Source organism: Botrytis fragariae, assembly GCF_013461495.1.
Source record: "Botrytis fragariae strain BVB16 chromosome Unknown tig00000161, whole genome shotgun sequence".
Taxonomy (NCBI): domain Eukaryota; kingdom Fungi; phylum Ascomycota; class Leotiomycetes; order Helotiales; family Sclerotiniaceae; genus Botrytis; species Botrytis fragariae.
The window spans coordinates 915,535-942,899 of record NW_023500998.1 but is presented as its reverse complement, the minus strand read 5'-3'; the positions used below and the strand labels follow the sequence as shown (position 1 = coordinate 942,899).

General features: G+C 44.2%; 8 protein-coding genes across 8 annotated transcripts; 4 read left to right on the top strand and 4 right to left on the bottom strand.

Moving 5' to 3' along the window:
• Positions 1–525: 525 nt before the first annotated feature.
• Bfra_009455 (putative pq loop repeat protein) lies at positions 526–1,916 on the bottom strand (the record flags this gene model as incomplete). The annotated part of the gene is made up of 4 exons (XM_037339797.1): positions 1,746–1,916; positions 1,613–1,682; positions 1,431–1,526; positions 526–1,380 (listed from the first exon to the last, which is right to left on the bottom strand). The coding sequence occupies exons 1-4, from the start codon at positions 1,802–1,804 to the stop codon at positions 526–528; spliced, it is 1,080 nt and encodes a 359-aa protein (XP_037189847.1). The 5' UTR covers positions 1,805–1,916.
• An 895-nt stretch (positions 1,917–2,811) lies between these two features.
• Bfra_009454 (putative peroxisomal nadh pyrophosphatase nudt12 protein) lies at positions 2,812–4,150 on the top strand (the record flags this gene model as incomplete). The annotated part of the gene is made up of 2 exons (XM_037339796.1): positions 2,812–3,435; positions 3,521–4,150. 2 exons carry the CDS (start codon positions 2,812–2,814, stop codon positions 4,148–4,150), a joined length of 1,254 nt encoding a protein of 417 aa, XP_037189846.1.
• A 522-nt stretch (positions 4,151–4,672) lies between these two features.
• On the bottom strand, positions 4,673–6,304 carry Bfra_009453 (uncharacterized protein; the record flags this gene model as incomplete). Its single annotated transcript, XM_037339795.1, has 2 exons — positions 4,673–4,916; positions 4,974–6,304. The coding sequence occupies 2 exons, from the start codon at positions 6,302–6,304 to the stop codon at positions 4,673–4,675; spliced, it is 1,575 nt and encodes a 524-aa protein (XP_037189845.1).
• A 1,145-nt stretch (positions 6,305–7,449) lies between these two features.
• On the top strand, positions 7,450–9,113 carry Bfra_009452 (putative atp dependent dna ligase domain protein; the record flags this gene model as incomplete). The annotated part of the gene is made up of 2 exons (XM_037339794.1): positions 7,450–7,881; positions 8,025–9,113. The coding sequence occupies 2 exons, from the start codon at positions 7,450–7,452 to the stop codon at positions 9,111–9,113; spliced, it is 1,521 nt and encodes a 506-aa protein (XP_037189844.1).
• A 694-nt stretch (positions 9,114–9,807) lies between these two features.
• Bfra_009451 (putative periodic tryptophan protein 2 protein) lies at positions 9,808–12,608 on the bottom strand (the record flags this gene model as incomplete). The annotated part of the gene is made up of 3 exons (XM_037339793.1): positions 9,808–12,361; positions 12,411–12,523; positions 12,591–12,608. The coding sequence occupies 3 exons, from the start codon at positions 12,606–12,608 to the stop codon at positions 9,808–9,810; spliced, it is 2,685 nt and encodes an 894-aa protein (XP_037189843.1).
• A 416-nt stretch (positions 12,609–13,024) lies between these two features.
• Positions 13,025–14,369, top strand: Bfra_009450 (putative cell division control protein 12 protein; the record flags this gene model as incomplete). Its single annotated transcript, XM_037339792.1, has 4 exons — positions 13,025–13,129; positions 13,193–13,355; positions 13,421–13,731; positions 13,788–14,369. 4 exons carry the CDS (start codon positions 13,025–13,027, stop codon positions 14,367–14,369), a joined length of 1,161 nt encoding a protein of 386 aa, XP_037189842.1.
• A 477-nt stretch (positions 14,370–14,846) lies between these two features.
• Positions 14,847–16,332, bottom strand: Bfra_009449 (putative pyruvate dehydrogenase kinase protein; the record flags this gene model as incomplete). The annotated part of the gene is made up of 3 exons (XM_037339791.1): positions 14,847–15,984; positions 16,036–16,155; positions 16,211–16,332. The coding sequence occupies 3 exons, from the start codon at positions 16,330–16,332 to the stop codon at positions 14,847–14,849; spliced, it is 1,380 nt and encodes a 459-aa protein (XP_037189841.1).
• Positions 16,333–19,409: 3,077 nt separating this feature from the next.
• Bfra_009448 (putative adenylate cyclase protein) lies at positions 19,410–26,315 on the top strand (the record flags this gene model as incomplete). Its single annotated transcript, XM_037339790.1, has 4 exons — positions 19,410–19,564; positions 19,766–20,492; positions 20,719–26,061; positions 26,112–26,315. The coding sequence occupies 4 exons, from the start codon at positions 19,410–19,412 to the stop codon at positions 26,313–26,315; spliced, it is 6,429 nt and encodes a 2,142-aa protein (XP_037189840.1).
• Between the last annotated feature and the right edge of the window lie 1,050 nt (positions 26,316–27,365).

Genomic DNA, 27,365 nt, shown 5'->3' with positions numbered 1-27,365 from the left:
CTTAGATCACATTGTGTAAAATTTACTCCTGTGGTGGAAATATCAACCTCACGATCTGATTCCCACGTCGATATCACGCTCTGCTCGTCTACTCTCAATCTGCTCATTCACGCCTCATGAATAAATAGCTCTGGTGTCTGTCCTGATATTCGCATCTTATGGATCAATATCCGTAGATCACAAAAAAAAAGCACATTGTATTACTTTTCCAGCTCTGATCTAACATGAGAGATATTTCGTCTATATCCTGATGCAATTTTAGATATGATACAAATTTCCAAAATGCCACCCTTTTTTTTAACATGCTATTGTGCCCAGAATTAAAATGCAAATTCATCCTATTCCATCCATCCAGTACCTTTCCTTTTTGCAATCTGCATAAGAAATTGTCGTCCCGTGTGTAGTGTACATAGTAACACAAATATCCCACAACCATCACGCTTCATCCCCTTTCATCAAGCTTTCGATACCTACTCAATTTCAGTTCGCACCACATAACACATTCCCCCCCAAATCAAAGGCTTATTAAGCCACAACACCATTCGTCTCGCCATTTCCTTGCACAGCCGCTTCCTCTTCCACCATCTTTCCCTCTCCATCTCCGTACAAAAAGAATTGAACGAAAACTCCCGCATCCAATAACAACGTACCCGCGCTCCCTGCCAACCAACTCGCATTTACAGCAATATAGCGAAGATATTCGGATCGTGCTTCGCCACTTTCGCACTTTGAGTGTCCATGTCTTGAAGCTGTCAGACAGGGGGCTTCGTAAGCGAAGATGGAAAGGACGTAGGTCAGATTTCCAATACAAGCGAATAAGAAGAAAAGCATTGAGATTCCCTGAGTAGATTTACGACGATGGTTAAGGAGAAGTTGAGGGACTCGAGAACTGAGATAGAGGATGGCGCAAAGGTAGCCGAAGGTTTGCCCCAAAGGGGAAAAGGTTGGACTGGTGTGAGTGGATGAGTGTTTATCGTGTGTTTTGTGGGATTGTGCGGTAGAGGAGTTGGAGATCCACCAGCCGAGAACACCGGCAATGCAGACAAGAATGATGCTAAAGAAATTGAAGAGGAAAGTCTGCATTGGGGAAGTTTTGGCTTTCTTGGTGGTGGTGGGCGTATCGTTAGAAGAAGGGTCGAGAAGCGGAACAACGGGAGAGAGATGTTGAGCTGAGACAGAGGTACCGCTGTGTCTTCTCTCTAAGCCATTGAGGAGAGCGGTAGTTTCGCTGGGTGTGCTAGCTGCTATTGCTGCGTAGGTGGGCTTGGGTGGGGATGGTGGTGGTGGCTTAACTTCGTCACGCCAGGTGAAGCCCTTATAGTAGAAACATTGACCTAGAAGAACTATGTCTGCTATGGTGTAGTAGACGGCGAGGATAATCTAATGATGTTAATATTGATATCACGTGGAATTCATAGGACAATATTTACCATTGTTGGAAGAACACCTTGGAGCACAGCACCCCAGATATTGAAAACATCACCGGCAAGCCATATAATAATGAATTGTAGAGACAATCCATCAGCCTATTGACCATTAGCACATTGCACTCATTCAATTGCTTTCAACAACCCAATTGGCTTGCAAACAGAATCTCAATGAAAGTACTCACCGAACCTCGTCTCCAATTCTCAATAATCTGAGGACTAAAAACCACTATCCAACAAGCAATCGATATCGAACTAAATCTGGTTAGCATTTTCCTTTATCCGAAATTTCCAAACTACATCTCGATTGATACATACCCACATATCCCCGAGATAGCAGTAATATCTAAATTCAAATTCTGAGTCGGAGGAACCATCTTGATATCGTTTCGTATAGATCCAATCTCAAAAGAATCGTAAATATATCAAATATGAACAACTCAAAATTGACAGCCTGTCGGAAAAAAAAATCTCTCCCTCTCCAAATTTTGCTATCAAAAAAGCAAAGAAAAAAATTATGACTCGATATCTTAACCCAATTCTAATATGATCTGATGTAAATGTGGCGGTCTACCAAACCTCTCTAGTAATGGTAAGACACAAGAAAAGTATTGCAATCCTGTCAACTCGAGCCAACTTCTCGAATGATCGATATTCTGATATCCTAATCACAGCAAAAGAGCGAGATACGAAGTGAAAAGTCTGTTATTGTGTTTTGAAGATTTTGCTGGAGTATTCAATAATTACGGTGAAAGATACTTTGTTCAAAGCAAGGTTTGAAGGTAGTTTGTAACTCACATGACTAATGATTGTCACATGATGCGGACGCTTGTCCGATTAGAGGTATCTGGGACTGGGGTACTTGTCAGTTGGATACTGGCCGGAGCTCGGCGGGGGGAAGGAGGGAAGACGTCATTATTTATCGATTTACATGCAATTCGAACAGCTCAATTGCCATTGTCAATTTTGGACGTTTGGAGGTTGCATCTGAGTGATGTGAATCGGAGAATTTAAGAAACATAGGGGTTTCCGAAGGTAAGACAAAGTCTCACGGCTATTTATCTATGGATTACTACCCCTCGGCTTGTAATACTAATCCAATCTTCTCAAGATGACTCCGGCAATGTAACAAACAAATCGAATGAACAACTCAACAATTGATTAGTGGCTGACTTTCAAATCGAAATGTGTTGGCTTAGAAATCCCGAGGGTCGGAATTTAGATAAAAGATAGAGTAGCCACCCCACTATTTCCTCTCTATAGCTTTGATCTCTCTCTACTCGGGTACTCCCAAACATTATAATATATAAACCCTCCTTTCGAACACTCTTCTCACCCTCACCCCCTTCCTCCTTGCCACCATCCAAACCACAATATCCAAACCATGCCCGAACCTTCTCTCCCATCCCCTGCTCACCCCGACGTCGACTCCATGCTATCCCGCAAATTCGGCCGCGAAGTAGCCAACTACTTTTCCGGCTCCCCTCTCAACCGCGTTTCCTTCCTCCGCACAAACCATGAGTTCATCTCCAGCGCATTCACACATCCCGCCACCAATTTCCTACTTCTCAACAATCTTGCCCCTCTGACTAAAGATCCCAGTCACCTGGCCTATTCCTCTCACTCCGACATCACGGGATTGACGGGACAGAACCCGTTTGAGAAAGATGAGGAGACGATGATTAAAGAGTTTAATTCTTCCAAGACATTACCCTTAGTTTTATTCCTGGGCTTGGATGAGAGGAGTAAAGATAGTGAAGGATTTAAGCATGGAATTTACAGCGGAATTCCTTATTTTGCAATCGATGTCACCCCCAAAGGGACATATGAAAACGAAGCAAATAGCGTGGTAAAAGCCATGCAGGAAAAAGGATTGGTGTTCCAAGAGGGAAGAATCATCATGAGTCTGGACGCACAAGAAGCTGCGATTTTCGCCCAGGCACGAGCGCTTCTGGATTGGAATGCTAGGAATCCTTTCTGTGGAGGATGCGGACAACCTACGCTTTCTGTAAGTGTACTTTACGTGGAGATGAAAACAAAACAAAAGAAAAATCTCTAGTTTGAAATATCACCAAAAGCTGACAAAATCCCAGATCAACGCAGGCACCAAACGCGTGTGTCCCCCCACCGATTTCGCCTCGCTCCCCACCGCCCAAGCAGGAACTAACCCCGCAACCCCCACCCAAAGAGCCTCCTGCGCAACCCGCAAAGGCATATCCAATCTTTGTTTCCCGCGCACCGACCCCACCGTCATCATGGCCGTCGTCAGCCACGACGGCAAACGCATTCTGCTGGGCCGCCAAAAGCGCTGGCCGCAATACTGGTACAGCGCGCTGGCCGGGTTCTGCGAGCCCGCCGAATCCGTCGAGGAAGCCGTGCGTCGCGAAGTCTGGGAGGAATCCGGGGTGAAACTCGGTCGTGTCGTCATTCACAGTACCCAACCTTGGCCCTATCCTGCGAATTTGATGATTGGTGCGATTGCCCAAGCGTTGCCGGATGGTGAGAAGATTCATCTGGAGCATGATCCCGAATTGGAAGATGCGAAGTGGTTTGAGATGGAGGAGATTAGGGAAGCGTTGTTGAATGGAACGAGTCCGTTGGGAGAACCGGCTAGCGAGGGGTACAAAGAGGGTAATTTGAGGTTACCATCTGTTACGGCCATTGCGACGCAGTTGGTTAAGGCGGTTGCGGAGGGTTTTTTGGGTGAGAGTCCTAAGATTTAAGGGGGGAATGAAATGTTGTTGGTTGGTTACATAGAAGTCATGTGAGCTAGATTCTGAGGATATAGAAATTAGAATATTTCCCACGTTGGTGGGGATTGTAGATAGTCTACGCTATCTAGATGGTAAGATCACAATTTGACAACCGATATATCACACGGCACTTGAACGTCAAAACGAAGTTAAGTATCAAAATATCTCACTATTAATGTTTTGGAAGTGGGTGATATTAATTTAATTGATGATTGAACATTCATACCCTCGCTACCTGAACACCAAACTGCAACAACAAGTAGGCAATAAAATCATTTCATTCCTTCATCAAAATCATCTATCATCAATCAGAGAAGAGACATCTGGTCTAATCTGGTCTGATCTATCTAAATACCAAGGGTAGAAAGCAACAATCTATCTCAGATCTCCTACCGGTCCCATCTCGTGCTATCCTATCCAGCCATGTCATTCCGTTCCATACATTATACGCAGAAAACATTATTATGAGATACCAGCCAACTACTCTATACATTAAGAATTTGTCTTGGCAAAATTGGTTCCGACTCGTTCTCGTCCCCCTTGAACACGAGGAGAACCGGTAAGAAAGTCTTCAGACGTTGCTTCTTCGGGAGGTGGAGTAAGACTTTTCTCCCATTGATTCATGATTGTAGATACAGTTTTCTTAAGATTACCCGGTTTCAATTGGTCGAGAGCAGGCCATGGGATTTCATCCCTTCTTGAGGGCGAGTCTGGCGGGTTGTTCGAGTCCATAATGCTATGATTGTATTGTTAGTGAATTATTCCTTTGCGAGGAACAAAATGAAATTCTCACTTTACTTCATCTTCAACGCTTGCATTTCCAGGAGTCACTGGACCGGATAGCGTGGAACTGCCGCTCCATCTCATGGGCGATTTAGGAGCTGGAGAATCCCAATTTGACCAATCGTCATCGTCGATGGTAGCAGTAGGGAAAGAAATTGGTCTTGCGCGTTTCTTTTGAACGTTTGTGGGTTTTATGGGTGCCGCAAGAGTATCGGGGTCTTGCCATAGTGCGCCTCCCAAGTCTAGTAGAGCGGGATTGTCACCAGTTAAGGAATCCCATGTTCTTTGTGATGACGGGTCTGGTCTTGGTGATTTTCCTCGTCGTCCTCGCAAACTACCCTTACTAATTCGCTTATTTAGTCCGCGTTGTGTTGCGTCCAAGCTTGATCGTTTGTTCGCTGTGCCATTGACCGCTTCATCTCCTACTGTAGCTTGACGAAGGTCCTCGAGAAAAGTCCATAGTCCAGCTTTAACATCTTCTGTAATCTGTTTCACTCCATGTGTCACCCCTAGTCCTCCTTGGTATGAATGTCTATTTGCTCGATTTGTGTTGACTCTAGAGATGCCAATGCTTGTATCCGGCATAGTTGTGCTTCTTGGGAGGTCGACTGAGGTTGTTTCGTTCGATTCTGGGAGTGTAGAGTCGTGCGTCGTTCTTTCCGGGGAAAGGAGCGAAAGTGTGCGAGTGTGACCACCAGTGATGATTTTCCTTCGTGGATTCTTCTGATCTTTTGGTAGGTGAGGAAGATTGGCAAGAAAAGCTTTCTTTCGATCCATATCTATACTTTGTTTGGGGGTCGTAAGTATGGTCTCATCAGCAGACCCGCGCTCCGTTTGCACAGGTTGAAGCTTTTCGACATGGCGAATTTCTGCTCTCTTCTTTGTTGCTTCATGATTCGCCCATTGTTTTTTCAACTGCTTGAGTTCGGTTTCGGCTTTTTCGAGCTCCTCCTTAAGTTCAAGAACCCTCCTTTCCTGACTAGCTAGGGCGACTAGAAAACCGTTTGAATCATTTGGCGATAGGATAACGTTGGGATCTGCAGGTGTGCCGGGAATAGATGGAGCATTCGATGAAGTTGGAGTAGCTCTGACTGATTCGAGGCCATTGCTTGGAGCAACGGGGAAAGTTAGCGAAAGTCGATTTGGTCTTCTTGAAGTATAAGATAGTGCACGATCTGGCCGTACGATGGGTCGAGGTGGTTGGTTTGTAGAGAAGTTTACTCTATTGGGCGAAGTACCAATATGGGGACTTGGTACATCAGTAGGTTGATCGGCCCCTGTTAGAATTGATTCAACAGAAGCACGATCAATTGAGGTTGTTCGATCGTGGAAGGAATCCATTGTGCATATTGGAGAGGATAAGTATATATAATGATCACAGAATAGTGGAATAAAAGTAATTTTGAATATAAGCATTCAATGTTGAAGAAATTCTTGTGTTTATGTTTGTGTTATCGTAATCGAATAATCGTTATGCATTTGGTCAGTAGGGGAGCCGATATGTCAACAAATAACCAAAAAGGAGTATGAAAGCGAACGAGAACGGGCAGAGACGAGATGAATAAAGGGATATAAAATGGAATTGTAGATATTTTTAGATTTTGGATCAAGTAGAAATGAACTCGATGATCATAAACAGCATACAAGAGAAATGGAAGTATACGCAATCATTCTAAGAAGGAAACTTGTTTTTGAACACAGAAAGATGAGTTGTGTTGTGAGTGAAGTCAAGCCAAGAAGAAGGGAAGGGAAGGACAGGAAAGACTTCGACGCTTCTGTCTTACTCCAGTCTCGAGTAGGTATTTGTTGAAATTGTTCTAGGTTTGTCTATTTGAGTTGAGATTGTTGTTGTTGTTATTATTATTATTATTATTTATTATTACGGTATTATGTTAGCTGATCCTTGGGTTGCCTAGGTAGGTACTTTATTAGTTAGTTGTCAAGACTCAAGACAAGACATTTGAATCATGTATGATTCTGGATTGAAGTGACGAATATCCCCGTAAATTCTGGGGATTGATGGGTGTGGAACAACCCTGAAGTTTTGTGTAGATGGCATTGATAGAGTGGATGAAGAATGAAGAAACAAACAAATGGGATGAACTCTTAATTGAATTCAGACAGGTCCAGCCAGTCTAGCCCTTTTCGAGAGAAAGGGGAAATTCGAGATCAAAGCAGCAAGTAAAGTTCAAATCATCAAGTCGGAAGTTATAAACTCCGACTGGAAGCACCAAGGTCACGAGATCTCGAGCTGTTTTCGTGTCTCCTAGTGTACTTTCTGCTACAGCAAAGTTTCGACGCGACTTGAATTAGTGTATAACAAAGAGACATCACTGCACATCCATTTTTCTATATCTGCAACCATACTCTCTCACACAATATGAGCAGATTTACGTATCCATCCTGTGCTTCATCTTATTCATCTCCTCACTCATCATCACAGCACATCTTATCCCACCTGCTTGTGCTGAACATACTTTCTTACAATGAAAAATTTACCATTCTACAAAGTATGTAAACTTCTAGACGAACTCGAGGGCTTGATCTGCAGATTTCCCCCATTGCTTCCCAACATTCTGAAGGAGAAGGTGAGTGATGCTTGGATTCGTTGGTTCAAACTCCATCGCGATACCTTGGATGCTATGCATAAAGACGACCCCTCGGTTTTGTTTACTCTCAAACCAGAGGTTCTGGATGATCGAGACTACGATATCCACAAAGTAGCCTTCGAACGCTTTCTTGCTAGGTATTTTTATATGACGGTCGAACAACGTGCCACATTCAAAAAGCTCGAAGAGGGAGATGGGACATTGATACCTGTGTGGAATCCCAAGGCTGGTCGCGACGATTTAGTTAGAAATGATATAGGCTATCGTGTACAATGTATCATGAAGCATATAGGACGAGATACGAATCAGGTCAGTTTATTAGTTCAGGGGGGAAACTAATCTCTTGAAGATACCCATGAATCACTCGCATTTCGCTTGAATAAAGTATAATCAGGGGCTTCTTCATATGATGCACACACTCACATAGCAACTTTACTAAAATGCTTTCATAGGAGACGGTTTTTGGACATACGAAGGTCACTGTGCAAGAGGTCGAGGATACCCTAATTACCATTGCTGCTCAGAACGAAGGGTCCTCAGCTACTATAAAATCTCTTGCAGATCCCAGTGATAGAGACACCTGGGACCGCCTTGGGCAGATATACTCGAGACTTCAGAGCTCTCAAGGGAAATGGCTTACTCGCATCATCCATAAAGACTTCGGGTTCCAGATTCCAGTTGATATTTTAGTCACAGCAGTTCACACGAGTTTCCCTCGGGATCTGGAGGTAAAGGCTAAGTTTGATGTCAAGAATTTAGTACCTATTCGGAGGCGGGGTGAAACAGGAATTATTATGCCTAGTGTCATTCAACCAAGACGGTCCTTTACCAAAGATCACGGCACCCAGACTATCCCAGTTCCATCGGTCGCGCGATCAACCAAGTCAACACAACTGATTTCGCCTCCACCAACAAGAAAACCAAGACCTCTCGTTTTGTCTGATTCTGCTATGTCTTCCCTAAATGTTAAGCAGTCACTACCACAACAAATCCCGCCAATAGGCTCGGAAAATATCGACGTCCCTCAAAAGACACCGACTAGACTCACCCATAGATCCCGTCGATTGTCCCTAGAGCAATTAAGATCTCTACAGAAATCAAAGTCTCCTGATCCTCTTACCAAAACCATCTTTACCGGCACTGGCCAATGCAAACAAACAACGAACTGTGCTTTCCATAACGCAATATTCATACTTTCCCCTTGCATCTCCTCCCACCTCTGGCTAATCGACCTCCTCCAATCCCACGGCGCAACCTACATCACCTCCTTACTTCCTCTGACCCGCAAAGTCCTCCCAAAACGCTGTCCCAAAACTGGAAAAAGAGTCCGCAAGATTGCGCTCGTTGAACATGGCAGAATAGATCAAACAATCGCTTTTATGAAGCAAATTGGCGCCCTTCAGCTTACGAGATCAAATGGTAAACGTGATTGGATAGAGACATGTGATTGGCGCTTACTGGAGAAAATCGCTGGCTCAGAGAAAGGCAACGAGAGTGTCGAGGTTGATATTTGGAAACATCATCGCTTGGGTACAGTTTAGTGTGCCGGTTTGTATGCGAATGTCTACCGACGTACCAGATATTAGCATATTTCTCGTTTATCGAATTAGGATCGGCCGCCTTTCTGCATCACACAATCGCAATGAGTATGGAGAGCCTTTGCCTATGAGGCATTTTTATTTTGGATATGGACGGGCTGGCATTTTGATTATAGCATAACGGATGCATTGAATACCTATACAACACCCCGCATTCTGGATACCCCTATCTGCTTCGCAGATCACTTTTGGTATACGCATTAGATGATACCCACCCACACTTTATGATAGACATACATATACGTATACGTATTAATGCTTACGGAATATTAAATACAATGAACTATGAGTTTACATGATATGAAACTTCCCGTGCAATTGGAACGTGAGGGAAGAGAAAGAGCAATTTGATGATTTCTTGATGATGACAATTTCTTCTGGCGGAGAAGAATTTGCATTGGACGGGGGTGTATATTTTGATGGAGATGTAACTCTATTTGCAGCGTAGCTTTTGATGAGACCTTGAGGTTAAAGCGCAGAGTGTGCATCTTGATAATTGACGAACGAATGCACAACAATATTCAAACCCCGGAGGCAATAACGACAACAACAACGATAACACACACAACAAATCTTCCAATAAATGAGTACAAAAACCAGCTTAAATTTCTTTTCCTTCCATATAATATGATACAACCTAATCTAGACCAATCCATTCCGCCTCATCATCATCATCATTAATGTCCACATCTTTTACCACTACATCCCTTTCTCCTGCATCTGCACCCTCGATTCCCTTTTCGATCGGTTGATTGAGTAGATAATCAATCATATAGACATTTTCATCCGCCAACCTCCTTAAGTCGTCTCTAATTCTGCCTACTGCTCTCCCCACAATCCTCAGCTCTGAATCTACTAGAATTCTGTTGTCGCCTACCCATTGACCATGCGAAACGAGTATTGCTTGGACCCAGAGAAGACAGAATTCCAGATGAGGGGATTCCTCCGTTTGCATAGCTACGAAACGCAACAGACGAGGAATATAAACAACTGGTAATTCAGCGACCACGAGCGCGATATTGGGGTGCGGGATACCTTCGAAGACTTGACGGAGGAGCGGAGCTTCATTGAGACGGAATGCCATGACGAGGGCTTTGAGGTAGTCTTTTTCGATGTTGAGGACGTGGAGGGTGGAGGAGGGGGTGACAGCGAGATCGAGATCGATGGGATCGAAGAGGGGCATGGTGTCGAGACTGTAGATGAGGAGACCTTCTGTTGAGGCTGCGCAGAAGGATCTTCCTGTTGGAGAGAAAGCCACGCCAGCAACGCGGACTTCGGGAAGTCTTTTGCGGGCAGAAGGATCTCCCCCGCGGGTTGATCCAGGGAGAGTTCGATCGATGCGGTCTTCGAGATCGGAGGCTTCGCCTTGTTCATCGATAAGACCGGCTGGTCCACCTTCGGTCAAAAGTTTGCTGTTGAGGAATTCTTGCGTTCCGGATAGGGATAGGTTAACGCTGACGGTGAATCGCTTTAATAAGACAAGGGAGTCTACCGAATACAAACATATGTACTTGCTGTTACCCCCTGCAAGAACACAGGATCCATCTGCGCTATATCTAAGGGAGCCGAAACTTTTGTTACCCGCAGCATTAGCGGCGGTTCTTCGATCGGTTATTTTTCGACCACCTGAAACGTCCCTTCGGCCATCAACACCCGATTGTTGTTCAGCTTCTGAAACAGACCAGAATGTCAACTGTCCATCCAGGGTTGAGACAGCAAGCTGTAACGAATCAGGACGGAATGCAACGTCCAATACATCCGCTTGAAGTTGCAGCGGTTCGCTCGTTTGTGTACGGTCAAAGATAGACCAGATTCTAACTGTGTGATCCCAACTTCCACTGACTACTACACCTCCATTTGGCGCAAAAGCCAGTGATGATACAGGTCCTTCGTGACCTGATAATCGGTCTAGTAATTGGCCAGTCTGTACAGACCAAATATGGATATCAAAAGAATCTAAAGATCCTGCGCAAACGACTTCGCCACTAGGATCGACTGCTAAGGATGAGAATGAAAGTCTAGTGGGCGCTGTGAAAGTGCGGAAATTTCGATATCTTATCAGATCCCATGCTCTTATCGACCCGTCAAGACTTGATGTGAAAAGAACATTTCCCCTCTTCGCAAATTCACAAGCCGTAACTCCACTGGTATGTTCTGTAAAGGTGACTATACAGAAACCAGTATTCACATCCCAGACTTTTATCTTTCCGTCGTCTGCAGTAGTAATAATCTTTTGTCCGTCTGGGGAGTAAACTAAAGAATTCATTGAATCGAAATGGCCTTGTTGCTTCAAGATATATGATTCTGACTGCCATTCCCAAACTAAAAGTTGCCCCAGCTTTGAGGCTCCAAATGCAAGCCATTCTCCAGACTTGTTAATTGTGACGAAGTCAATATCGTTTTGTGAGATACTTAAGGTATGGATCATATTGAATTCTGGCATTTCGTAGAGTCCAAATACACCATTCGAGAATCCGGCAACCAAAAGATTCGTTTCGGCGTGGTATGCAACACAATTGACCTTAGCGTTGTTCTGTAAGAAGTAATGTCGCTCCGTAATTCTCCATTGCATGTGCGAGTCGTCATCTGGATTTTCCATATCCTCATCCTCATCCTCATCCTCTGGCTCAGGGGCATTGGGGTTCCGTATATACGCCCATTGAAATACTGCTCCATCCTTGCTACAAGTGTAAATAGTCTCCTGATCTTTCGAAAACCATGCGCCCATAACACCTTCTCTGTGGCCCGCCAATGTAGTAGGTATAAAGGTTTCTTCTGGATCCAAACTCCATATCCGGGCTGTCAAATCTTTCGCTGCACTAAGGAAAAAACGAGAATCACTCGACCATTCGATGCTTTGAACAGTATCATAGTGACCAGTATATACTCTGTGCCTAACGAATGGCGCAAACTCTAACTCCCCCTCTGAATTTGTGTCCGGTGTTGAGGGTGTATGCCATACTTCGATCATTCGACCAACTCCCACAGCAAAATGGCGTCCAGATGGCGAAAATGATATGGCGGATACAGCTGACTTGAAAGAAAAGTGGTGAAGGACAATCCGTCTCGGTACATTGGTCAATATCGCGCGGCCATCTTCATCAACTGAAAGTAACAAGTTTCCTCGAGGCGCAAGTCCCAATCTTGCTATATTCTTTCGATGTGCGAATGGAAGTGTATGCGACTTATTACTGAGAACATATTAGTATATCAACATTCACCTGAGAGGACATAACCTACTTTACTAAATCAAAAACTGTGACTCTATTTCCTACTGGAGAAAATAGACAGGATCCATCTGGGCTGAAGAGAAGGTTTCCTTGGCTGTAAACAGTCCCTAAGAGATTGGAGAACTAATTGAGTATTTAGTAAGTGACAATTTTGTCTAGATATATCAAGAAGTTAAGAAATGGAACTTACCTTAAACTCCGTCTTCATTGTTACCGATTTAATGGCATATTAATATTTTGAGATGAATTTCTGAGCTTCAAAATCTTATCGCATTGCATGGATTTGGATTTTTTTCAACTAATTAATCCGAAAAGATAATCCGATCTGCAATTCAATGTAAGCTAACCAACAACTGTTAGCATCTCTAGTGGCTTTTGGCCTTTGGGGGTTCTCTAGCCGAAATAAGGAATCAGTCAATTCCCAGGGGCAGCTTGTACTTCGAATTTCACCCCAGCGATACGATTATTATTCTCCTGAGTACCAGACCGTTCGTTCAACCACAAACCCACCGACAGCAATATCGGAAAACAATCTATTTTCAAAGGCATCACAACACAGTTTCCATCTATTTCTTCTTCTTCAAGAACCTTTGCAATCTTCGAATTCAGTAAATAATAATCACCATGGCACCACCTACCGCCGAAAGCGCTTCCCCCATCGGAATTGCGAATTTACCAAATCAAAGACACAAGATTGTCGCAAAGAGAGGTGCTGCCTTCACTATTATGGTATGTGATTCTCTATTCTGCTTTCAGACCTTTCAATAACTTTATACTAATCGCCTCTTGTAGGTTGCTGGCGAATCTGGACTTGGAAAAACAACCTTCATTAATACCCTTTTCTCTACCACAATCAAAAACTATGCCGATCACAAACGCAGACACGCAAAGCAAGTGGATAAAACTGTTGAGATTGAAATCACAAAGGCTGAATTAGAAGAGAAATTCTTCAAGGGTATGGAATCCAATACATACAGTCTACTTGAGACGATTAATTGGCCATTGTTGACATTATCTTAGTTCGTTTGACTGTTATTGATACACCTGGTTTTGGAGATTATGTCAACAATCGCGACTCCTGGATGCCAATTATTGAGTTTTTGGACGATCAACATGAATCATATATGTTGCAAGAGCAACAGCCTCGCCGTATTGATAAGATCGATTTACGTGTACACGCTTGCTTGTACTTCATCCGACCTACTGGCCACACTCTGAAGCCCCTCGACATTGAGGTCATGAAGAGACTCAGTTCAAGAGTAAACTTGATTCCAGTAGTTGCTAAGGCTGATACCTTAAGCCCGGCTGATTTGGCCCGTTATAAGCAAAAGGTATAGTATATTTCAGTACATCAATATCATTGTCGAAGCTAACGTATTTTCTGTAGATCCAAGCTGTCATTGAAGCACAAGGCATCAAGATCTACACACCACCTATCGAGGAAGATGACGAGGCTGCTGCTCAACATGCACGAAGTTTGATGGCTGCTATGCCATTTGCAGTCATTGGCTCAGAGAAAGATGTCAAGACTAGTGATGGACGTATCGTAAAGGGTCGTCAATACGCATGGGGTGTTGCTGAAGTCGAGAACGAAGACCACTGCGATTTCAAGAAGTTGAGATCCATTCTCATCCGAACACACATGCTCGATCTCATCCACACTACCGAAGAAGCACACTACGAGGCTTACCGCGCCCAACAAATGGAGACTCGCAAATTCGGGGAAGCTAGACCTAGGAAGCTTGATAACCCCAAGTTCAAGGAAGAGGAAGAGAGCTTAAGAAAGCGTTTCACTGAGCAGGTTAAGATTGAGGAGCACCGTTTCAGACAATGGGAGCAGAAGCTCATCAGTGAGCGTGATCGTTTGAACAAGGATTTGGAGAGTACACATGCTGCCATCAAGTCCCTAGAACAGGAACTTGAACAAATGCAAGGCAGTGCCGCAACTCGCAGTCACGGCCGTCGTTAAATAAGGCTTGCTCGGGGGAGTATGTTCTAATCTAAAATTGGATTGTGAGGATGTATCGGGGGCACCCGAGTATGGATGATATGATAGCAGGTGATGCTGAGAGAGTTGCAAAACTGGTCGTTCTGCAACATGTGGTTTTTCTTTTTTCTTCGACAGTTAACGTTCAGAAGGCTTCTTAATTCTAAATAGCTTCCTATGAGAGGCTTCTATTTCCACTAGTTTTAGCCACGATGTAATTCATGCTTCTTCATGATAATTTGTTCACTACACTTTCTACTACTCTTCATGATTCGTCCCTTGTATCGTGTATCACCCTCTGACCTAAATCGTCTGACCAACTGTACATTGTGGCCATCGCAAACTCATGAACTTGAACGCCTAGATGAAGCTGAGAAAAAAGTGTAAGTCGGCTTTAATGATATTCATCATCGCATGCAAAGAAAACCATTTCGGGTATATTCAAAAAATTATGTCTTACTATATAGCATCCATACTAGCCCTCATTGACAACTGTTCATTCTTGTTCCCCAGTTTTGAAATCTGTAAAAATGCATCGCAGCCGTATCCCTCTAAACTATGTAGCTCTAAGCTCCCAGCCCAGTATTCGGCGTAGACTCGACTTAATGGTAAACCCATACCCAGACGGAGATTGGGAGGTCGGCTGGTCAGTGAAGACAGGGATGTTTCATGCGCTGTAGAGCTAGGGCCTACGTTTCCTACAGTTGCTGCCGTCGCTGCCGTCGCTGCTGCTCCTGCGTTTCCTTGCGACCCGGGCGCTTCGTCTGTTACGCGCAGTTCTTGCATGGTAGCGGCCATTTTTGGTACCTGCGTGAGGTTTTCGAGACGTTGATTACTGCGGGGTCCTTTACTAAATGCCCAGAGGTATGGAAGGATATCTCGAGGTATACCACCTCCTTGATCTGATACTCGGATTATCACATGCTGGGGCGCTTCGCAGACTGTTATGTCGATAGGAGGAGGTGGTTGGTTTTTGTTTCGGCCGTTTCTCTGTTTTTCGACGACTGCTTGCACGGAATTTCGTAGTAGTTCACCGATTATGTATTCTAGATGGCTTAGAATGTATGGAAATGTAGCTTCGACATGACCAGCAAGCCGTATTTCAGGCATGATAGTGGAGGGGCCATAGGTAGCTGACATTAAGGCTTGAACTTCACTGCCCACTCGTTCGACCACCTCCTTTGCATTGCACCTTAAGAAGACTTCGCCCACAAACTCCGACTCCGCTGGTTTCCCATCAGGAAAATGCCAATGTGAATGGAAGGTCTCGGTTAAAGCTAGGTGTTGCTCTGCAATAACTCGTCGCGATATTCTCGATCGCAAAATTGTGTTCATAAATTTGTCCATATCTGAAGGATTCATTAAATCTCGGCATTCCAACACACCCATTGCTAGCTTTGGGATCACGGTAAGATGCTCTTGTAGGGTACTGCTAATGACTTTGCATAGCTTGTCGTTGTCATCCAGGGTCTTGATTTCGCGCACTCTTCGCAAGCTCTCAAATGCTTTGTAGTATAACTCGTAGACCTGACTCATATGCGGATTGGTGACGACGACATAGGGGAGCGTTTGCATGTCTCGTATACGATGTGCTAATCTATCCTTGTCAATCAAAGCTATAGAAGCAGTAGAAAGAATTTCTATTCACCTGGTAGGAAGCTCTGTTCGCACATAATTCGCAGAGCTTACAAGCCGTGCTTCTGTCAACGATCGTCCGAAGACCATAAGTTGGCGCAGACTAATAGGTCTTGCATCTTTTGCTACCCATCTGGCATGGTCAGCAAAAACATACGAAAGTTCAGATAGAAGCTTCATATTCATACTCATCTAGTGGTGATGCAGGTCTCCATGGCGGTATATGTATCTTCGAGCATTGCTGTAAACGCCCAGCTGCACATGTCAAATTTGTCACCTTGGTAGCATTTTGCGAAAATGATCGCAGCATACCGACGATTCCATGCGTGTAGGAGGGGAAAATATCCACCTCAAACCAAACTCGATCTCTGCGAGTTATGTTGTCGAGGAAGTAAGTTTGGAGTTGTACTCGGGACCCAAGACCTATCTCGTGGTCTAGAAGAGAATTGGAGGAGGGATTTATTTACTTCTCTCTATGTACTAGGTAGGCTAAAGCTTAAGCTTGATTTCCGCATACCTATAGAATCAGCATTCTATGGGGTATTTTTTTTTGCCGATGATCGGATAGACAAGGATTAGCCCCGCTCTGCAGTTACATTTCACATTAGACCGTGATGAAACTTGATTGTCACAGTCACGTGCTTTGTGTCACTGTGCTGACTAACGATCGGGTATTAATCGGGTCTCAAAAGATCTTATGTCCCCTTACGAGTAGAGAGATGAGATTGTTCTAATTATGTTTGTTGTACGGAGCAGACGAAACACCTCAATAAGATTCCAGTCTTTTTGTCGTATACGCATATTCAATCTAATACTTGTCGACTTACGTATGTTTATCACTCAAATTAGAGTGGCTTAGAACAAGATGGAAAGGCCATGGTGTTTTTCTTCCTACGATGAAACAGGTAAGGTCTAGCTATCAAAAGAACTGCTGGTGGTATGTATCAGGCTATATATAAGCTTGGAATCATCCAATGCGACCGCAGCGATGGTGACTACAATGACCACTGCTATTACAACACAGATATCTGCCATGGCTATCACCAACACACACACGCCAAGTTCAAGTAACTTGAGACCGGAATCTACCTCCCTTAATGTTCAGTAATCATTCTTTGTTCTTGTAGGATTTGAAGAAAGGTTTGAAATAATCGTTGGATCATATATCTCGGAATTTCGATCTTGAAAGTCTAAGACCATTCGACTTTAGATGTCATTGATCGTTTCAAAGAAAGGGAGATGGAATTACAGCGCCCGCAATCGCAAGCTGCTATGATACCCGAGCCCCTTCATCTGTTCGCCTGTTGATGGGACTTTGTGCATGGGTCCATTGATTCTTCATGTACCAGACTGAGTGAAAGTTAGATGTTTATTCAACTACAATGGCAAGTTATACTTTACTTATGTGTAGCGTTCTTGATAGCTGTCTGAATGAGATCTCCACTACTGAATCTAGAGTGTACACGACTATCGATCTTCGTGTACAGTACCATCCTCCCGATCAAGTTATGCATATCACCAATTATGTGATGTGATGCGATGCGATGCAATACAAACAATCAGACACCTACTCTTGAAGCCCTGCCTCTGAATCACTCTTCCGATTCCCGAAAGTGTGTTTGCCTCCCGGTCATCAAACTGCCCCGATCTACCCAAATTTCAAATTTTGAAGCGAAGCCAAGAATTTCATCTACACCCATTTGCCTACCTAAGATCCCTTTGAATCAATAATATACTTTTTCTTATAGCTTTGACAAGCGCTGTGATGATTGATGAATAAGGATTGATCCATGTGAAGAAGAGCAGTGTGATCAGATTTGCAGATTTGCTTATTCCATGCAGCACGGTTTAATTACTATGTGATTGAAGGAAAGAAGAAGACGATTAAGCGCCAATCAAACCGACCCGAAATTCCTCTCAATCGTGCACCGTATTCCGTTCTTAAGAATTCCATGTGTTTGGTTGTAATTTTACAAAGGATACAATAGACACAGATCAAGTGGCCAAAATATCGAAGCTCACTAGAATAGCTTTCCGCAAGCTTAAGCTCCGGACACAACAAAGAATCATTTATACTACTGTGTGAGTTATTCCGATCTGAATATTGAATGAGATGGATTATAGAATCAGCGGGCAGGCTGGCTTTCTTCCTCGAGTTCTTTTCTGTTCTGTTCTGTTCTGTTCACGCCGTCAACATCAGCGCAAAGGACAATCAACAAGAAGGCATTAATAGATACATTTTATATGGCTTGTATCATTTAGACTGCTAGACTACTCAAGGCAGATGTATCGACGCCCATCTATCTAGTTCATTTTGGCGTACAGTATGTTGAAATATTCCTATCAACATTTACTAGAGTGATTGATACGACATTCGTCAACTATTCTATATTTTGTTGCAATCCTGATAATAGGTAATCATAATCAACATCATCGTCTTGGTATTAAGCAGGCAAACAGCAAACACACCTACCACTAGGTATCCATCATCCCGTAGAATTAACTTCAATCGACCTTGATTCCCAATTTACACATTTCATCTCATCAGCATATATCTGATCCTAATCCTGATTCAGCTCTTGTTTGATGTTTCTTGTTTCTGGGTTTGTGCTTTGTGTTTGGGTTGCTGTTGTTATCATTACTGTGATTGCTGGTATGTTGCTGATTTCATATTTCGCATTGTGAGGAGTTCTAGGTATATATCGTGGTAGCTGTCTACCTACCCACCTACCTACCTGCTTCTACCTGCTCACGGGCAGTATGCTTCAATGAACAAAGTACACTTCCTACGAAGAAAAAAAAACTAGGGCTGTGGGGCTGCGGGCAAAGCAAAGTACCTCAAGTTAACGACCTAATAGGTTTAAACACCTCGACCCCATGCTCTACTACTACTCTAGATTGTACAAATCCGCCATGACATATTGGCTGTTAGAACACCGAACGAGCATAAGAGCAAATCCTATCATCCATCATCCATCATCCATCCCACCACCACCACCACCACCACCACCACCACCAAGTTCCAACCTCCAACCTCCTACCTATCTACCATCGATCTCCTCCTCTCCTCTCCAATCTCTTCCTCAATCTCCTCACTCGTTCACGTTTACGTTTACGTTCACGAAAATATTAGTTAGAAATAATCCACAAGAATAGCATCTCACATCTATCTCCCCCGTTACCACTCAGACTTATATTTACACCCATACACCATACATCCACCCACATACCTACTTACTTACACCACCCGCACTTATACCTCACCTCAACCCTCAATAACCCCTCCAAAAAGAAGCACACAAATATTCCCCTCCACTTTGCATCGCAACATCGTTCTAATAATTTCTTCGCGAATGGACAATTTTTAACTTATATACCTGGTCAAATATGACCAGAAAAGATGGTTCATATCGTAATAGCTCTGCTACGAGCTCGAGCACTGGAAGTTGGAAATCTACTGATACGATAAAAGGCCCTGGCTACTTCCAGGGTTCATCAATGAAGAGAGGAGCTCCAATGCAGGTGAAGACGGATAGATCAAGGTAAGCAGAAAAATTGATAGTTTATAGGGAAAAAAGAAATCATGGTTTATTTATTCATATTATTTTCTTTCTTTTTCGGGGTCTTTGATAGTTGTCTCACATGGGTTCTTTTCATTCCAAATCCCCTTCATTAGCAGCTCTGGAACAAAGCTTTGAACCTGTTCCATAACTAACGGCTTCGTGCATTCGACCTGGCAGTAGGGTAGAAATTGATGCTCCAGTTTCGCCGACGTCTGCCGGACCTCGAAATACAATATCTCCATCTTCATCTATTTCTCCTAATGTATCCCCACGGGAGCAAAGAATGGCCGACTTCGGCAATTATCGACGTGATCTCGCAGTCCTCGAAACCTCTGGCGGGCGCATTCCTCAGATTCATCATAATCCACCAACAGCGATAGGCTCTTCAAATCAAATTGCTCCTTGGATGTCTAATGGCGGCAGCGCAACCGGTTCACCAAATGGCTTTACTAGTTTCTATAATGATTCGAGCGATGCATTGTCGCAAGCTTCACAGTTGTCGCCGGTTGCAAGACCTGGGACTGCAGTAACGGGAAATACCAATGCGAGCGATTCACCTGCAGATGCATTGTTTGGCGACGGCGATGAGAGAAGACCATCTGTTGCGAGCATAACGACAGCAAGTAGCACTGGATCAAAAGGCAGTGTCAGTAGAGCGGTAGGTGGACTGCACAAAAAGTTAACCAGTTTCTTTGGCGAGGACCCTACAAGTTCCGATACGAGCCTTCCATCGCAGCAAGGAAAGGAGGCACGATCGCATTCATTTGCGCGAAGTCATCGAGACAGAAATCATTCATCTGCCACAGACCACGGACATTATAGAGATGCATCCCCAGCAGGTGGATCCCGACCTAGAACACCCGTACCATCTAGCGAAGTAGTTCCATTTTTATATCAGAATTCCCAGGTCAGTAAATTCGATCTTCACTAGTAATCTTCAATTCATGCCTTTCACTTCTCGACACGATTTCTTCTTTTTTCGATGCTTCTGAGATGAAATCATACGCTTCGTCAATTCGCTCTTATTTCTCTACAGACTCTCAATCCGTTGTTGAGAATGATATGGCAATAACGACCCTTATTCAATGCATTGAAGTGTTTAATATGCACATGAAGCTAACGAGGATATATAGGACATATCTCTGTATGGAGAAGCTCCTGTGCGAGAGAACCTTTCCGGCCCCGATAGGGAACGCTACATAAACGATAGTTCGGATAAGCCACCCAAGACCTCATCGTCTTCTAAATCTCATCATCTTCCCGGGCATCATCTACGTAATCGAAGCAATGATGACACTAGATCCTTGCGACCGACTATAAGTAGAGAGGAATCTGCATTCGGTAATCGCTTCAAGGACCGGAACAATCCCATGGGCACAGCTTCGGCCAACGCTTCCAATCCTAACCTTCAACGACCGAAGAGCCCAACACCAAGCGGCATGAGTACGTGGAGTCAACCAACCAAGAACGGCAATGGCGACGCTCCATCTTCACCCAGAGACAATAATAATAGTACGAAAAGGAGTCTTCTAAATCTGACCGGTAGATTCAAGAGGCACAAGGACAAAGACCACACACCGTCTCGCTTGAAAGAAACACCAGCACCTAGTCGGGCACCGATAAATGGAACCTCGCGGCAAGATGCAGGTAGGATATATGAATCGCCGGATCTCGCGAAATATAGCCAAGATGGAAGCATCACTGGATCAGAGCTCAACCTTACGACCCAGTATACGAATGGCAGTGCTCGCCCACCGGCTGGACGACAAGGCACCTTTCCCAAGCTACCGTTTCGAAAAGGTCGAGGGCGCGCAGAGGATACAGACCAAACATACGATACATCAGATCGTGGTGGGGACAATATTCACCACCTTGATACCAATTTATCGAATATGGAAGGCATCTTAACAAAGCCGCCCCCTCTGACACCACTCGACAACAACATTTTTAACGGAAATGGACACGAGGATGAGGGTACGGCAGATGCCGAAAGTGCAGGTGGCCTAGGGTGGAATGCGCCAGACAGCTGGGCTGTCAAGAAAGTCGATGATGAAAATATGTCGCGACTTCCAGAGATTGACGAAGCTGGTATTCCTCAAAAAGCAGACGAAAAAGCGAGCCCTTATTGCATAAGAATATTCAAAGCAGACGGAACTTTCGCTACATTGTCGACTGCGCTTAATACTACCGTTACGGAACTGGTAGCTCAGCTTAACAAAAAGACTTACCAGGCTGACAATCTGGAGAACTACCAGATTGTAATGAGGAAACATGATTTGCAAAGAATCCTTGCTCCTGGAGAACGACCGCTCGTTATACAAAGACGACTTTTAGAACAAGCGGGATATGAGCCTGGAGATCGAATCGAAGATGTAGGAAGGGAGGATAACAGTTATCTCTGTAGATTCTCTTTCCTCCCGGCTAGGCAAGGAGGTTATGCGTCAGTTTCCAACGATAATGGGCTTGCCCCCAAGAGTCAGAAATACAGCCATGTCGACTTGTCAGGGAGGAACCTCATCACTATTCCGATCGCATTGTATTCTAAGACTTCAGAAATGATATCGCTCGATCTATCGCGGAACTTGTCACTGGACGTGCCCAAAGACTTTATTTCGTCGTGTGTCAACCTAAGAGACATCAAATTTCGCAGCAACGAAGCGTGGAAGCTTCCAGTCAGTCTTACTCGAGGCAGTCGAGTGACAATGCTTGATCTTACAAACAATCGAATCGAAAATTTGGATCACGCTGAGCTATCGAGACTGCAAGGACTTGTTAGTTTGAAGTTCGCTAACAACCGACTGAAAAGCTTGCCTTCATATTTTGGCATTTACAGATCGATGAGGACTTTGAATCTCTCATCGAATTTCTTAGAAGAATTCCCAGAATTTCTTTGTAATATGGTGAGTTTGACCGATATGGATATGAGTTTTAACGGAATATCGGAACTCCCAATTGAGATTGGTAAACTTACCGCTCTGGAACGATTTGTTTTCACAAACAATCGACTCAAAGGTTCACTTCCCAACAGTTTTGGAAAACTTGTGAACCTTAAAGAAGTTGATATTCGATACAACTTACTTTCAAGCATCGATATCGTTGCAACCCTTCCCAAAGTTGAACAAATTTCCGCCGATCACAATTCAGTCTCCGTCTGCGAATGTGAATTCGCTAATATCAGAATCCTTCGATTGAATTCGAATCCTGTGACAAAATTCGAAATCAAAAATTCCGTTCCCACCCTAACAACACTCAATCTCTCGAACGCAAAGCTGGCACAAATCCCCGATGCTGCTTTCGACAAGATGCCAAATCTTAATAAGCTCGTACTAGACATAAACCACTTTGTGTCTTTACCGGCACAGATTGGCAAATTGCGCAAACTGGAGTATTTCAGTATAGCCCGAAATTCATTGAGTAGTCTTCCAGCGGAGCTTGGGTGCCTGACAGAACTTCGTTACCTTGATATAAGACAAAACAATCTCAAGAAACTTCCCATGGAAATCTGGTGGGCAAACAAGTTAGAATTCCTCAATGTTTCTTCCAACGTTTTGGAGAACTTTCCAAAACCAGGTTCAAGACCTCCTCAGCCACCTGGCGACGTTGGTTCTGCCAACAATAATCTTAATCCAAATTCGCAAAACTCAAGCTTCGAAGAGCTCGGACCTTTGGACTTTGGACACAGAAGGCCAAGCCAGGCGTCTAGTGGGCTTCTCAGCGTAGGTAGCTCACCAGTTCCTGATGCTAGGAAAGGGTCAGTCGTATCAGTTTACGGTAAAGGAGGACGCAAGACTTCAGTAGTGTCAAGAAGTACTTCCGCAAGTACAATTAATCACCCACCACCGGTAAACATACGTAAGGATTCAGGATTATCCGCAAAACTTGTTAACACATTCGCTGGCTCACTGAGAAATCTTCACTTGGCTGATAATGGGCTTGACGATGATGTTTTCGATGAACTCACTCTTCTCAGCGAACTGCGGGTTCTAAACCTTTCTTACAACGATCTCAACGATATGCCATCGAGATCCATCAAGAGCTGGCCGCAATTGGTTGAGCTTTACCTATCTGGAAACGAGCTCACTTCTCTCCCTTCAGATGATTTTGAAGAATTCAGTCTACTTCAAGTCTTGCATATCAACGGCAACAAATTCCAGACCCTGCCTGCAGAACTTGGAAAGGCGCATCGCTTGACCGTTCTAGATTGTGGTAGTAACTCATTGAAGTACAATGTTTCGAATTGGCCCTACGATTGGAACTGGAATTGGAACACCAACCTGAAATATCTCAACCTTTCCGGGAATAAACGTCTAGAGATTAAACCCTCGCTACCGGGAAATGCGGGTGCTCGAGATGGGCGTGATCTTACGGATTTCAGCGCATTACAATCTCTGCGAATATTAGGCCTCATGGATGTAACTTTAACTATTCCATCTATTCCTGATCAGACTGAAGACCGAAGAGTTCGTACTTCGGGCTCTCTTGCAGGACAGTTGGCTTATGGAATGGCAGACAGTCTGGGGAACGATTCACACTTATCTATTATCGATATGGTTGTACCCCGCTTCAATTCTACCGAGACAGAAACCCTTTTGGGAATGTTTGATGGTGCGATATCGTCGAATAGAGGTTCGAGAATTGCAAAATATCTTCATGAAAATTTCGGTCACATTTTTAGCGATGAATTGAAACGACTGAACGCTCTCAATAACGAGACTCCCAAAGACGCGCTTAGACGGGCTTTCTTGTCACTCAACAAAGACTTAGCTACTGCTGCAGCTCAGAGTAATGAAGAGAGGGCAGTGCTTTCGCAAAGAGGATCCACTACACCCGCAGTTCTCGCTCAAGACGATCTTACCTCTGGTGGTGTAGCTACCATCATGTTCTTGCAACAATCCGAGCTTTATGTCGCAAATGTTGGAGATGCTCAAGCCATGCTCATTCATGAAAAAGACGGTCATCGAATTCTAACTCGGAAGCATGACCCCGCCGAACCAAATGAAAGACAGCGCATCCGAGATGCGGGCGGGTGGGTCTCCAAGCAAGGAAAATTGAATGATGTTCTCGAGGTCTCCCGTGCATTCGGCTATGTCCATCTACTGCCAGCCGTTCAAGCTGCACCTCATGTGACGCATGTCACTATCAAAGAGCAGGACGAGATGGTACTAATTGCTTCAAGAGAGCTTTGGGAGTATTTATCCCCTGAACTTGTGGTTGATATCGCCCGGTATGAAAAGCATGACCTCATGAGAGCTGCACAAAGGCTTCGAGATCTTGCCATCGCCTTCGGCGCTTCTGGAAAGATTATGGTCATGATGATGGGTGTTAGCGACCTGAAGAAGCGTGCTCAAATTCGACCGCACCGGGTTCAAAGTCTATCTTTTAACCCAAATATTATGATGGACGAGGGCTATGTTCCTTCGAAGAGGCCTAAGAAGAAGATCAATGATATCGAAGATTCATCGCTCCGAAGACTAAAACAAGAAGTTCAAGCGCCTGTGGGTGACATTGGTATTGTCTTCACAGATATCAAGAGCTCTACCGCACTTTGGGAAACATATCCCAACGCCATGCGATCTGCAATCAGACTTCATAATGAGGTCATGCGCCGCCAATTGCGCATCATTGGTGGTTATGAGGTCAAGACGGAAGGAGATGCTTTCATGGTATCGTTCCCTACCGCGACATCTGCTCTCCTTTGGTGTTTCGCTGTTCAAGCAGCATTACTTGAAGTCAATTGGCCTGCCGAAGTTATAACGAGTCACATGGGGCACGAAGTTTACGACAGCAATCAAAATCTGATCTTCAAGGGTCTGAGTGTTAGGATGGGCGCTCATTGGGGTCGACCAGTGTGCGAGAATGATCCAGTAACGAGACGTATGGACTATTTTGGACCTATGGTCAATCGAGCAGCTCGTATTTCTGCCGTTGCCGATGGTGGTCAAATCACCGTATCAGCTGATTTTATCTCTGAGATTCAGCGATGTCTAGAGACATATAGCGAAAGCGACCGCTCTGGGTCTACCGGCTCAGAAGATGCTTTCGACAGCGATCTTATCAGTCAATCAATCCGTCGTGAGCTTCGCTCCCTAAGCAGCCAAGGTTTTGAGGTCAAAGACATGGGAGAAAGAAAGCTCAAAGGATTAGAAAATCCCGAGTACATCTACCTCATGTATCCACATTCACTTGCTGGCCGAATCCACTCCCAAAGATCACTGGAAGGCGAGGCAGCCGTCATTACGGAGGAGCCTGCCACTCTTGCTCCTGATTCGGAATTGACCATTGATCCGGCTCATGTTTGGGATATCTGGAAGCTCAGCCTAAGGTTAGAGATGTTGTGCTCAACTCTAGAGGAACCCCGTGGGGAACCTTTGCAACCTCCTGAAACAGCAATGCTTGAGAAGATGAAAAATAGAGGTGGAGAGGTGACTGATCGCTTCCTGCTAAACTTCTTAACTCATCAAGTCTCAAGGATCGAGGTAATTTTCCCAACAATTCGCTGTTATAGTATTCCCACTGACTATCATAGACATGCATTACTGCAATCGCTACGCGTCATTTGGCGCTTGGTCAAATAGCTATCTCCGACCTCGACCAATTACGTGCACCAATGGCAGATGTTATGGAAGGTCTTGCAGCTGATCTGCGAGAATTACAGCAATATAGAGCTAGGTACGGTCCGTTGGAACCACCCTCGGTATACGAATCTGAGGATGACTTCGAAACCGTATGACCAAGTCACCCAAAATCTCTTTCTTATATTGGTATAACAAATGGTCTATCGAGCAATACGACTTGACAAATTCAACTCGGGTAGCACAGTGTATAGATTACCCAAACACCATGTACAGCATTTTTAACTATGTTTTCTTATTCACTTCACTTTTTCAGTATACTTTTATTTGGGGACAGAACTGCGATGGTACAGTGGAATTGTTTAGTCATCTGCTTTTACACGGCGACTCTCTTGACTTTTTGGGTCATTGGGCATAGGCATTAGCGGCTAGGTTTATATATGGATTTAAAAGGATAAGGTGGGATTGGAGATGGGAGTTCAGTCTATATACATTTGTTGGTTGTTTGTTGGGTCGGGCCCTTGAGCGGGGCATGTGTTTTTATGTTTACTTATCATTATTTTGATACATACTTTTAAGTTTCGTTATTGAATTGGAATCAATTGGAAGGGAATATGTTTGGATGGGTGTGGTGATATGAATGGATGGGAAGATCACGGGAAAGGAAGGAAGGGAAGGAAAGGAAGGGAGGAAGGACCGACGGCTTTGGGTCTGCGCCGTATGTATGAGATCATCGCGAAGACTGCGTCTTAGATCTTGATTGTACTAGAGGGTGGCAGAAATGGATGGAAGTGGAAGGCAAGAGATTATAGGAGAACTTACTCCCTTGAAGGGAAAAGAAAGCAAGAAAAAGAAGGAACCGGAATAACACTATGACTTGATGACTCGGATTTCCTTGGTACGAAACTGAGAATTTATAGCATCGGATTGAATTGGTGGATTGAAGGGTACATACAAATATTAAGCGAGCAGGCGAGCGTGGCATGTTTGGACCGTTTTTGATCCGGGAATGTGTAGACTGGGCGGGGCGCGGGGTGGCATGGCGTGGCGTGGTTGAGAATGGAATGAATGGGAGTAGGGGAGAGAGGACGGGAAATGGAAGGGAGAGGAGGAGAAGAAGAGAGAAATTATATGAAACACATATTTTGATTCGGGTATTGTGGTTGATCTGTTTTTGTTTTTGATTTTTGATGATATGTGTGATATTG